Source organism: Salminus brasiliensis, chromosome 16 (genome assembly GCF_030463535.1).
Source record: "Salminus brasiliensis chromosome 16, fSalBra1.hap2, whole genome shotgun sequence".
NCBI classification, from domain to species: Eukaryota; Metazoa; Chordata; class Actinopteri; order Characiformes; family Bryconidae; genus Salminus; species Salminus brasiliensis.
Genome location: NC_132893.1, coordinates 24792081 through 24805611, shown reverse-complemented (window position 1 = coordinate 24805611; position 13531 = coordinate 24792081). Strand labels below are relative to the sequence as shown.

Here is a 13531-nt window from a genome sequence, read left to right as displayed (position 1 = left end):
TATTTGGACACATTTATTAACAACCGTGGGGGAAAAAAAGCTAATCAAACATGACGGATGTCTGTAGGTAATAGACTTGAAGCTCTTTATCTGTAAATGATTATGTACATGACGGAAGACGACAGATAAAATCAGTTACCCATCTTAACCATCGTAACACTATTACCTTTCCTGAGACAGGAAAAGGGCTGAAAGTGTAGAGAGCAGAAATAATAGTGATGTGCTGAAACACCTCTTCTGCTATGTGATCTGTGAAAGACTGATGATGCTTTTCTGTGCTGCAGAGAGCTCAACCAGTGTGAATTATTCTGACCCCCCTACATTTTCACCCCAGGCAATAAAAACTCTATTCAGGTGTTTGTCACATTGCATCACTGAAAGTCTGAAGCTAATCTGACTGATATATAAACCCACCAGTTACAAAATGTCCTTTTTGCTTGCTAAGCAATTTACAGCTTTTTCTACAAGAAAAAAAACAAAAAAACACATCAATGAGTAATAAATTGCTATGGCTGCTGGTGTGGTTACTGTGGTGGTCCACTGCTGAGCTGGTCTGCCTGGCATCATAGACGGTGTTCCACTGGTTACAGTCACCCATATGCTCTCCTATTTAGTTTTTCGAACACAGCCACGAACCCTCTCTTGTGTGACGCAATCCAAGCACACTATTCCAAGTGCATGTAGATGCATCCCACATTTATTTGAAGAATACAATTCAATTGTTTAAATTAACAATTTAAAAAAGCTGCAAATTATATCCGGACTCAGTATTTTGTTTCTCAGGTTTTTCATCTTATTCTTGGGTTTGAACCTTTCTTTCCTTTAGGACCCACCCACATTTTTCTGGTCAACGTAATCGGTGTCTTAAACCCTATTTACTATTACTAACGCACTACTTTGGGGTTCTGTAAATTTGTACTGATGTTTGAAACTGTGCCCTATTTACTCTTCTCTACATGTGAAAACCCTTAGCACTATATAGACTGATTCCTCAGCATTGACTAGAACTTTTACCGGGCTGGGTGCATGGTACATTTCTGGGTCATATATCTGCCTGTTGCAGTCTTGGTGGTTTGGAATTGGCCAGCCTGTCCAGTTTTGCTTATGTGGGATGTATTTTGTGAGTGTTTGGAATGTTGAGTTGGATGTAGAGATTTTTAGAAATGCTGTTGGACATTTTCTAACAGTATACAGTGTATTAATCTAACGTTTTTTTCAAAAATATCTGACGTGACGCTTTAATCTCCTTGCTTTCATGCATTGTGGCACCTACACAGAGAGTTCTCATGCATAATTTCAGTCATAAATCAGCCTGAGGCACCTGCTCCACTGTTCAGCATGCAGATACCTCACCTCTAGACACCAGCAAACCAGCAGGAACACTCAAAGCTACACTTTGTTCCTCCATTCTCTGGGGCACTGAAGCTACTGGCCCTATGAGGCCATAAGGCTTATCACACACATAAGCACATACACACACACACACACACACACACACACACACACACACACACACACATACATACATACATACATACATACATACATACATACATACATACATACATACATACATACATACATACATACATACATACATACATACATACATACATACATACATACATACATACATACATACATACATACATACATACATACATACATACATACACAAGGTACAGTGGTGGCTCAGCAGTTAGAGCGCCGGGATATCGATAACAGGGTTGTGGGTTCGATTCCCGGGCTCGGCAAACTGCCACTGTTGGGCCCTTGAGCAAGGCCCTTTACCCTCTCTGCTCCCTGGGCGCTGGAGTTGGCTGCCCACTGCTTTGGGTGTGTGTGTACTTACTGCCCCTAACACGTGTTTGTTCACTACCAGATGGGTTAAATGTGGAGGACACATTTCGCTGTACAGTGACAAATATGTGCACCTTTAACAGGCTCTTCATTATTAGCCATACTGTCACTTCTTTTCATATTTTTGCTCAGAGCTGCCAAAACATCTTCATTAGTCCACAGGGTGGTTCGCAAAATACACAATATGTCTAAATGTGTGGACACCCCTTCTAATGAATGCATTTAACTACTCTGAGCTGCACCCTTTGCTGACACAGACACACAGCTGTGCACAAACACACACAGCTTGTCTAGTCCCTGTAGAGCAGTACAGTAGATTTGATTGTTACTGGTGTTTGGTATAGTGTACAAGATGCAATTACCCTATATATATATATATATATATATATATATATATATATATATATAAATAACAAGGTGTTGTTGTCATGCATACAATCAGCTGTCAGTTTTTTCTAAAGGAATTAGAGGCCTCTGTCATTTTTGAGGTAGAATTGCATGTATGTAGTGAGTTATGAATGGGTCAGAATACTTGTACTATGTTCGTTAGTTTGGAAAACGCTAACTAAAAGATTAAGTACTTTTACTTACGATTACGAATGTTATGGGAAACCAACTCCTGTTCATCTTCTACTCCCTTAACTTTTCACAGTAACAAATGTTGGCAGGGGCCCCAAACTTTTCATGCCACAGTACAAACATTAAAACATTTTCACACAGATGGACAAACATATTTCAGTCTTTTTTATTAGGGATCATAATAATCCGGTAGATTATACATTACACAACAGATGCAGGAAAGATCTGCAAGGAAATAAAGACAGAAAAGCAACAAAAAAATTAATTTCATTTTCCTTTAAAAGGCATTTCGGATATAAATGCCTTTCATTGATTTACAGACATTACCTTTACACCACTTGTGCAGTAATATAAGGGCATAGCTGACAGCCGGCCTGATAAACGCCGCTATTAGTGTCCGAGTGCTCGAGTTGAGTGCTTGGATAAAATGAAAGTGTCGCAATAGATAAAGCCCGAGCAATGCAATTAACTTAATTAGAGACAAAAAAATAATAAATGGTCATTAGAGCGATTAAACGGGAGCCGTTCCCATGTTTTGTCACCATTACTGCTTGGCCCTGGCTTCTGGAGAAATTCTCCTTTCCAAGGGAATGCACTCATTTCTCAAAAACACCCCAGAGCCTCATGCACTTAAAGCATCTGAATGGACTATGATGTCACCAGTCACTGGGAAAAAACTGTTAACGGAGCACTGAATCATGCTTTAAACAATCAGGGTATTTAAAAAAGGCTGCAGTAGTGCGTGTGTGCATAAATCTGCGCACAAGAAAGAGGAAAAGAGAAACATAAGCTAGTTATGGAAAAGAAAAAGCGCTGAAGGTATTAAATACATCAGGATGATATCCCAATATCTCAATAATTGATTACGCCAGCATTTTCCACCCTACTCTCTATCTGCTGCATCTGTGGCATATGGTAGAATAGCATGGATAATAATCTCCCTGCATTTAGAACAGAACAGATAAACTGAGGTCAATGGGCAGACATCTCAACACCTGCCCACTGATTTCTATTGTAAGTGTGTTTCAACAGGAGCTTGTGAGAACTCCACCCACACCGCTATACTGGTAAACATGTCACCACAATTTTTTTCTGTCTGGAACACAGGTCCTATCACTGAAAGAACAAATTACATGGCAGTTTAAGATTAGTTAAGCTTGGCTTTGAATGCGAGAAGTAATCTATATGAATACACAAGGACTGAAGCACTCCCAGATTTCAGGATCGTTTAACTGTAACTGCTACAAGACTTTTCTAGCTCATCCTGTTTGTGCTGGTAATGCTGCACAGGAAAGCAGTGCACCCCCCTCCTGAGTCAGTGAAATCTTTCTACAGGTGTTTGCTGTTGTATGGGATGGCTTTATCTTTCTAGCCAGCATATGAGCAGTTCTGAGAGATCTTGCCTTCACTTGGTTTTGACACAATTCCTCCAAACCGCAATCATAGGACGGATGTTTTTATCTGCCTAGAGGAGCGCATGGTTAAGTGTTAGCACAAGGGGTGTGTCCCAATTGTGTACTAATTACTAATAGTAACTGATTATTGAGCATGCAGTATGTAGTATAGATAAAAGTGTGAAGGTTGAGCATCCGCAAACGGGTCCGTTTTTAAGTGTGGTTAAGATGGACACCTTTATCCCACAATGCTGTGTGAAATGGAAAGGGAGAACTACTCAAGTGTAGAACAATTATTAGGAAAAAAAGGCAAGATGACAATGTCAGGGCAGCTGGACAACTTGCAGTCATGTTTGTTGCCATAGCAACACTATAGCACTTCCTGTTAGTAGTCTATATCTTATTGTATTGTTTTGGAATCACCACCCTCTGTCACTTCCTAATGACACATTTTGACCTGTCTGGCCATGTCCAAAGAGTCAATTAAGGTTGTGCTTACTTATTTCGCCTTAAATATCAACAAGATATGCTATTTGGGTGGGGTGCCCAAACTTTTGTTCACAACTTGTTTTATTTTTTAACACATTTTGACACTTTATTCAATGTGGCAATCATTTTAAAGGGTAAAAAAACAAAAAATCAGTGACTCAACCTGAGGCAGAATTGAGCCCAGGTCTTCTTGTACAGGAGACCAGGGTTAAAATCAGGCAACCAGAGCTTATGATGAGTTATATGGAGATTTCTTGGTTATTTAATTGATCATATACAGTATGTATTGATTTCATTGTGATTAAGGTATCTGGGATTAAATCAGTTTAAAATGAAATGTTTCGGACCTTAGGTTCAGGCCTTCAGGCCTTCTCTTACTCCGTGTGTGTGGGAAAAAGGAACTATCTGGTGGGAATCATGTTGAGTACGATAAGGAAGAGGCATCCAAGGCATACAAGTTCATGGTCATCTGCTTCTGAGAGTTCTGTTCTATTGTCAGTACTTCTCTACAAGGACTAGACAAGCTGTGTGCGTGTGCATTTGCACATCTGTGTCAGCATCTGTGTAGCTGAATGGGTTCATTAAAAGGGGGGGGGGTCCACAAACATTTGGGCATATAGTGCACGTTTTGTTCTACTGCTAAAACATGCAGAAACGTGTTGAAATTCCCCTTGGCCATATGCTAAAGGACACTGACAAACACTGCTGTATTCTTCAATTAAATGACCCGTTTCATTTTCCATTTGCTTGAAGACACAGCCCAGCGCATCAAATCAGCAGCTAAAGCTGAGCCACATTTCTACCAAGGCACATGGTGTTTATTCTCAGCACTCCGATGTTTTTTTTTTTTTATAGTGAACGTGGAAGCGTCCCTGTGTGTGTAGCACAGATTGGAGGGTGGTGTGGGTAGGCGATTGTGGTAGTTGATCTGTGTTTTCTGTGGAACAAAACAAAACATCCTTTTTGTCGAAGCATAAAGCGGGAATCGGGAATTCATTTAAGTACAATAAAGTAGCAGCTTGTGCTGTGAATGAAGAAATAAAATAAAAAAAGAAACACTGAGGGAAGTAACTGGGACATATTGTCCTTGTCAAATTTGCAGGTGGAGCTGCGAATGCACAAGCCAAGAGGCAGAAAGAACAAAGCTCTTAATGTCTCATATTTTCACATTTGTAAACAGTGGAGGTCAGACTTATCAGTTTTGGCACTTGAGATCCTGGAAGTTGCACTTAACTTTGGAAGTAAATGACTGCAAAATGTCCTGCTTTACATGAGCACCGACTGCAGTGTATCGACCTCATCTGGACTCCGTCCACACGCTGCATTCAGTAGCTATAATCATGCTCCTCATTAGCTAGAACAAGAGCTGTTCTGCATGGAATGTAAATCTGGGGGGAGAGACAGAAAGAAAGAGATGCATTATGTTCAAGTCTGTATCAAAACTCCTTGGGAATGTTTTGCCTTGCATTATACTGAAATGCAACCAGACCATTTGTCTAAATATCCCCGGTCCCCAGCACTGTTGGGATATATGCTTATTTTTAGTAAATGCCCATATCTCACATTTCTCCTTAATTTCCCCCCCGAAGGTCAACTTTGTGTCTATGCACCAAATCAGTCACAATTTCCCAACCTCTCTTAATCCCTTAGAATCCCTTAGTTTGTTTTTTGCTGAGCCTTTAAAGCAGCATTATGTAGCATTTTTACTAAAATAACTGCTTTAAAATTATGTTTACTCTCCACTAACTTGTAATAAGGAAAATACAGCCGCTATGGTTGCTACTATTTGTGTGGTTGGTGTGGCACCAGAGATAACACCACTACTTGCCAGTGAGCTACCACACCATGTGGGAGACTGGGGTTCAATTTCCGGTCTGAGTGACTGTGCTGCGCTACACTAATAAGAGTCCTTGGGCAAGACTGCATTGGTCCACTTCTGAGATATGAGTAACCTTGCAGGTCGCTCTGGATAAGAGCGTCAGCTAAATGCCATAAATGTAAATGTACTATTGGCAGAAACTGCACTATGTAACTTAGGGCAGGATAACACTTGTAAAAACAACTGTGATGTTGTTGATGATCCTGTAATTTCACTCTACCACCTCAGTCCACATGCTTCTTTCACTTTGAGTGACTGTTCTCTATCTCTCTTGCTTGTCCAGAAATGATTTTGTGAAAGGTGTTCTTTAGTGGTGTCTCAAGGTGAGAATTATACACTTCCCAACTGTAGGGGGAGCCCAATAGCAGGATTTTTTTTTTTTTTTTACATAAAGCTGCTTTAATACTTACTAAATATGTAAACAATCTCTGTTCTAAAAAGGCTGGCCGGTACTATGCCTTATTTATCTAACACACTGTCTCAGCTTCAAACGCTTCACCCACATTTGTTGCAGGTTAAGTTAGCCACAACTGTCAGGTCATAACTAATACCTAAATAACATGCTAGAGACATTCTAACTGGCTAACCGCACATTTGTATAATCAAGCCTTTCAGTACTGCTTTTATCAAGATGGCCAGCAGTTGACCACTCTGCACACAGGTGTTATAGATATCCCAAGTTTACTTTTTTAACATTTAGTAGCTTTCCAAATAGATTTCCTTGTGGGTTTGTTGATTCATTTGTTCTGGCTGTAGCCGTGTTTTCTAAAAAAAAGTGGTGTGTGATTATATCATTTGTAGGCCTGTCAAATGGCCTTTCCTGTCAATGTACACAGTGCTTCTAATAAATCTTTCAGCAATACCATGGAATAACCAGTTTTGTTTCCATAAAAACATATTTGTAGGGAGGTGTACTTATGAAGAACCTTCGGCAAAGAACATAAAGTGAGGGTTCTTTAACCCTTCTTTAAGTTTTTCTTTCCTTAAAGTTTCTTTGTTGAAAGCACCTTGATATGTGTAGGCAGTTCTTGGTCCACATCAAGCAAACAAATAAACCTTCTTCTAACATCAGTGTGAATGGGTGGGGCTAAACTGTAGCTGTAGGCTGAATGGGCTGATATATGTAAATGCATTTTTCTGACATCACAAATCCAGTAATTTCAATTGAAGGCTCTTTTTCCTTCATTTCCACATACTGTCAACATGGACTTGGCAAAGAAATGTAGATATTTACATTCCACATCAAACTCTTGTATTTAACAAAAAATCAGACATCCAGGATTTCTATGGTAAGCCCTTTAAAAGCAGGGATTTCTATGTCCAGTTTTTGTGAAGCAGTAAATGTACTTTTGGACTTTCAAGCTTGCATTTCAAGCTTGTCTGGGTTTTTGTCTGCCACATGGCCATAACAGTGTTCAAGCAATGGAGGAAAAACGTATTAAGTGTGGCTTCTTTATGCTGAATGAAACATTCAAAGCTGTAATTATGCCTCGACTCACACTTTGACCCACACACCCACTGGTCAGTTTGCTTACCATATTTGAATACTAACTTAAATCCGCAGCCACCAGTTCTCATATCCAAGGTTAAACGGCAAACGTTATCACAGCCTGTGCTAATGAATATGTAGTCATGAAACACGTTAATGAACAGAGACGCCAAGCTAAAAAGAGGCAAAGCTGTTTTGCTGTTATGCACTACTTGAGGTACAGTGTCACAATTTTCTGTATTTCTGCATAAATCTGACCTGAAATGTGATCAGATCAGATACCAACACATTATACTTTATTATTTATTATAAAGGATGTTGGGTGATCACCACCTCACCTCATCTCCAGCTCCCAAACTCAGATGACCATCATAACAGAGAACACAGTACCCCTGCACCACAGCTCAATACTAGGGAGCTTTATACCCCTCTAAGGCCTGGTATTAGGCATGGTGCCAATAGGTTCATGTTTATCTGCTTAATGGAGTTCTATTTTTTTTTTTTTTGGTATTTTTATCAAAATTGAAGTCAGTTTTTCCCTATTTCTCCAAACTACATACTGTTTGTAGCTCCCCCTAGCACTAACAATGCTCCCAACATTAGGAGGGTAAGGACTTAACTCATGTCTCCTCCAATACATGCAAAGCTAGACACAGCCTCTTTTCAAACTGTTGTCCATGTGGCATTGCAAGACAGCCAACATGCTCAGAGGAAAGCAGCGGGTCATCAGATCCACCAGGCCAGCTAATAGACCCCTGTGTCTGAAAGGGTTCATGAGTGATTAGGTGAGAGCACCCCATCTACCTATCTCTGAGCGAACGCTGCCAATTGTGCTTTTTCAGATTCTGATGGCAAAGCTGCATGGCTTGGGCCATATCCGTGAGAGTCCTATTCTATTGGCAGTACCTCCTTACAGGTACTTGACAATCTGTGTCCGCAATGTGTGCAACTTAAGGTAGCTGAATGTATTCATTAGAAGGGGTGTCCACAAATATTTGGACATATAGTTTATCTGAGTATGAAATGGTTTGCCAGTTATTTGTTGTGACCCCAGCAATACCACAATGGGTTGGTGGGATTTTGGTTCACTGCGACTTCTACTCAGTGATGTTGGTGGGCTTCCTTGCATGAACTGGTCCTTTAAGGTCCTTCCAGGTTCTTCATTTTTATAAAATGTTTTATTTTCTCTGCTTGTACAATTTTTCTTTGAAGACTCACTTGTGATGTTCGGACTGTTATTGTGCTGCGTGACCCACTTACGGTTAAGTGTAATTTCTGAGACAGATAACCTAACTTTCTCCTGAAGAATTTCACAGGGTTTTTAATAAAGGCAAGCGGTCCTGGACCCAAGGCACCAATTCAGCCTAAAACCATGAGACTGCCACCCCATGCTTAGCAGTTGTGATGAAGTTTGTATGTTGGAATAGCTTGTTTTTTAGCCTGTTGTCCTTATGGTGGACTTAGGAACTCTGTCATCACTCAATGCAAGAGAGGCCTCTAGGTCATCAGATGTTACGCTAAGGTTCTTTGTGACTGAGTGTTTTTTTTGCTGGACACTCCCGTTCTTGGAAAAGAAACTGTGGTGCTGAATTTCCTCCATTTTTATATAATCTAACTCACAGTGGATTCATGGAGTCACTCTTTGGAAATGGGTTCTAGCCTGGTGAGCATTAATAACTCTTTTTTCTAATCTCCTTAATTCGAGGCTTGGCACCCCTCCATAAATTTAAGATCAAATCTATGGGATTTTAATGTATTAGATTTGTGTCATGATGTGGCCATTGAATGGGTAGCTTTTTATGACCATTTCTTTGGATAGGATTTGAAAAACTGTCCCTAGGGAGTAACACTGTGCCATATTCATTAGCAAACCGGCTGGCAACAAGGTGCCGTGGCAGGAGATTACCAGCAGGGAGAGCTGTGCTAGCTCCAGTCTGCTGGAAGCCAAGAGTTGATTGGATACGGTGCAGGCTACATCGGGCTGGTGACATTTCTCTTTGAGAGAAAAAAATGGCTGCATGGGCCAACATGTCTAGTGAACAGCGCAGAGAGTATGTGGAGTGAGGGGGAGAAGGAAGGGGCACTTGTGTGCAGCAGGTAGAGGCTGATTTCCTCGGGGAGCTGCTGGAAGACTTTATTAACCAGGCCTGAACCCAAAAGCTCCAGCCCTGAGGCCCACGCCACTGAACCATTTTACCCAGGCTTCTGACACTGGCAAGAGACAATCACTGCTCCAGCAAAGGCTGCTTCACAGGGGTTCCTATGGAAACATCTGACCACAGGGGTGGATTAGGAAATGTGAATGTGTGTGTGTGTGTGTGTGTGTGTGTGTGTGTGTGTGTGTGTGTGTGTGTGTGTGAGAAAGACAGTGAGAGAGTGTGAAAAACATTTTTTTTTCTTCTTGTAAAATTAATGTCTAATCACACTTTTTATGTTGATAAAGAAAAAAATTTACCTTTCCTTTTTTAAAGCGTTTTCACACATTTTAATTATTTAGACATTAGAAAGTGTTTCTTCTACGGCATCTCACCAAATAATGCTTGTCAGCAATTGTATTTTTTGTTGATTTGTACAATTTTACTTGTCTGAACATATCGTGGTGACTTAACCATTAGGAGTGGTCCAACATTACATCAATATACATTTCAATTATGAATTTTGGTGATATTATTGTTGGTTCTGACAGAGATGATTCATAATTAAGAATCAGTCATGGTTAGGAGTGTGAAGTCCAGGACAACCAGACTGACAAGCCGTCAGGCTTGTAAACACCTCCTCCCCTTTTCCACTCTGAACTGGCTGAACTTGCATGCCACCTGACATGCACCCATTAATTTAATATATCACTGCTACCATTTTACAATACTGTTTACTTTTGTACTTGCACAATGCACATGCACTTTACACATGCAAATCCATACTATACTTGTTTACTTTCCTTTACTTTCTATACTTAGTGTTTTTCTTTTACTTAACTTTAGTGTAGTTAGTGTACTATAGTGTACTATATATATATATATATATATATATATATATCATTGTACAGTGTACCTGCTTATTTCTGCTGTGCACATGACAATAAACTCTAAAATTTTGAATCTTGGGTGTCCTGATCAAATACGACTACCTGAACCTGGCAATAAACAGATGAGTTCAAGCTGGTTTGATTAAGCAGTGTACTGTGGACTCTGGGTCTTCAGGACCATGAATGAATCCGACTGCGGTACAATATTCAGTGCCTTTCAACAATGGCAGCAGTTTAGTATCAGAATGATGTCAATTCAGTTAGGAATTTTGCATGCTTATTCAAACTGGCATCTGCCATAGTGTATAAGCCCCAGGTTTCTTTTACAAAAATATAATAAAGTGTTGTTAACTTTTTAATATTCATGCCTAAAATAATACAATTCTACAAATGAGTGTAATAGAGTTATGGGGAAAAATGTACATTTACATTTAAGGCATTTAGCAGACGCTCTTATCCAGAGCGACTTACAAAAGTAGTTATTAGCTATTTCCACAATTTCCTCAGCTAGTTTGAATAGGCTAAAATTTAAAGATACCTCTAAGTTTAGACACTACTAACCACAAGTCAATAAGGTGACCACTCTGCTATTCGCCCAAGTATTCTCTGAAGAGGTGGGTCTGGTTAAATGTAAAATTTAATTGTCAGTCTATTAGTTGTAACTACAGTCAAATCTGGTCACAGATTTGAATCATGTTCACACAATTGATGCTACTTAGCCATCTCAACAGCCAGCACTTATTTTCCATGAATCTATTACATCTATTACAATATTAAATCTTTAAACAAATTGTATTGTGTTTAGTTCAACAAACAGTATTGAGGAGTATGCGCTCAATTTACAATAATTAGAATGTCACACACACATTTTACATCTGTATTAGCATCATTCTGACACCGAAATATCATTCATGACGAAGCAAATGTTCTAATGCGTCTAAACGAATGAGTCTGAAATTTGTATTTGGGTGAAATTATTCTCGTCCCACCTCTCCAAACAGCTCATGAGTGCAGGTCTACAGGCAGTCACTAGATGTCACTGCAGTGGTTTGGAACACAGCACTCAGGGTGGAGCAGCACTGCATGCTGAGAATTCACTCACTCACACACACACACACACACACACACACACATCAAACTTACTACGCCTGTAAAACACAGTGCCCTTATGGTGATTATGGTGCCACACTTGAACCCTGTAACAACACTCTTCACTCTAAAGGGTTATTTTTCTGGGCTTGTAATAAGATTAAACATACAGAGATACAAATGTGCCGCTAACCAAATCCCCTCAAGACAACTGGGGAAAGTCAGGCACTCCTGTAGAGTAATTAATGGTGTGGTACTGGGAACCAGAACTATGTAAATTAAAAAAAAAACAAAAACTTGTTTTGGTTGGTGTTCAAACATTAGCTACATGACTAATGTAGCTAACAATTATTGGAAGCATATACACTACAAATTAGCTTCAAGCTGACTGCAGGTCTAAAGCATCATACACCTGCCTTGAACTGATCTGAGCTTGAGTACACTTGCACGCACTACTGTTGTCAACAAAAGTTTGGGTTTCAAGATGGCTGCTACCAATGTTATGCAACATACCTATACATATACAGATATACTATACAGAAACAGATTGACAGCTTGAGGCAAGTGTGTGATGGGTTAAACATATACAATACCCATTACATTTCTTATTGGATATTTTAGCCTCAAAGCTCCAGTATAAACCTAAAAAAGCAAACCTTGGTTCATATCAATTACATTACGCTTAAATGTAGGGCATGCTTTTATCCAGCTTTTTTTTTTTTTTTACATTTGAACTGATGTTACACAGGTCGGGAATGTAGCATTAGGAGCCAAAAAGACCAAAACTTGGCTGGCTGAGGAACTGAAGCAGAGTTCGCTACGCTACACCAACCGTATCCTGGCTGGTTGACTTTCTCTGGGGTAAGGGGGGGAATTTTATTTTTTGGCTAAACAATTTTTTTAAAACCACACCAGGAATTCTGCCCTCTCACATGCCTTTAGACTTACACACTGTTAGCCAATGTTGAAGATGCTCGGAGCAGAGGATTCAAAGTTCTATTAATCAAAGAGAGGAAGTTATCTGTTAAAGCTGTTTCTCATTTTGTACCATCCATGACATAACGTGTCCATTAGCCACTTCAGAGTGAGACAGAAGGTGTTCTAGGTCTTCAAGATGAATGCTTTTGTCAGATCGCTGTAGCCACAGTTACACTCACTTATATCTTGCTCAATTAAAATGCCTGCAGTGATTAGCCAGATCTGTTAAAAAGGCACCTTAAGCCAAAGCGGCATTAACGGGCTCATTGATTCTTTGCATAAGCGTCCTTCAGTGGACTTCTCAGCTACTAATCACACAGCACAAACCATTATCAGCCCAACAGCCGCCAGCGAGGCCTGTCTGATTCATTACTGACATTTAGAGCATTAAAACAATGGGCACAGGCATAGATGAGGCTGGACCAGGCTGTGGTCAGTTGAGGTTGGGCTTAGGCCCAAAAGTGACTTTACAAAGCTAAGAAACGCCGCTCAAAGCAGAAGATTAGATCTTGCATGAATCAATTTTATGTATAATTTACTCTGGGCTCGCAATACTTTAAGTGCTTTTTCCCATAAGTCTGCGTTTGGGGATAATGTGTTTGAAATTGTTCTTTGAAAAAAGTGTCTTTTCACTTTCCGTTTCCATTAAACCGCGATATATTCATCATCAGCCAGCAATATTACACAGGTGAACATTGGAGTAGCTTGACATTAAGCCGCCCATTGTATGGGTGACAGACGGAAGGAAA

The 13531-nt window shown here is 39.9% G+C and overlaps 1 protein-coding gene across 1 annotated transcript in view; it reads right to left on the bottom strand.

Moving 5' to 3' along the window:
* Nucleotides 1-2839: 2839 nt before the first annotated feature.
* The window catches only part of gbe1a (glucan (1,4-alpha-), branching enzyme 1a), a 186065-nt gene continuing 175373 nt past the window's right edge, over nt 2840-13531 (bottom strand). Inside the window, exon 16 of the mRNA XM_072658195.1 lies at nt 2840-5710. Coding sequence (XP_072514296.1) covers nt 5648-5710 — 63 coding nt within the window. The 3' untranslated portion in view covers nt 2840-5647. The remainder of the gene's footprint in view (nt 5711-13531) is intronic.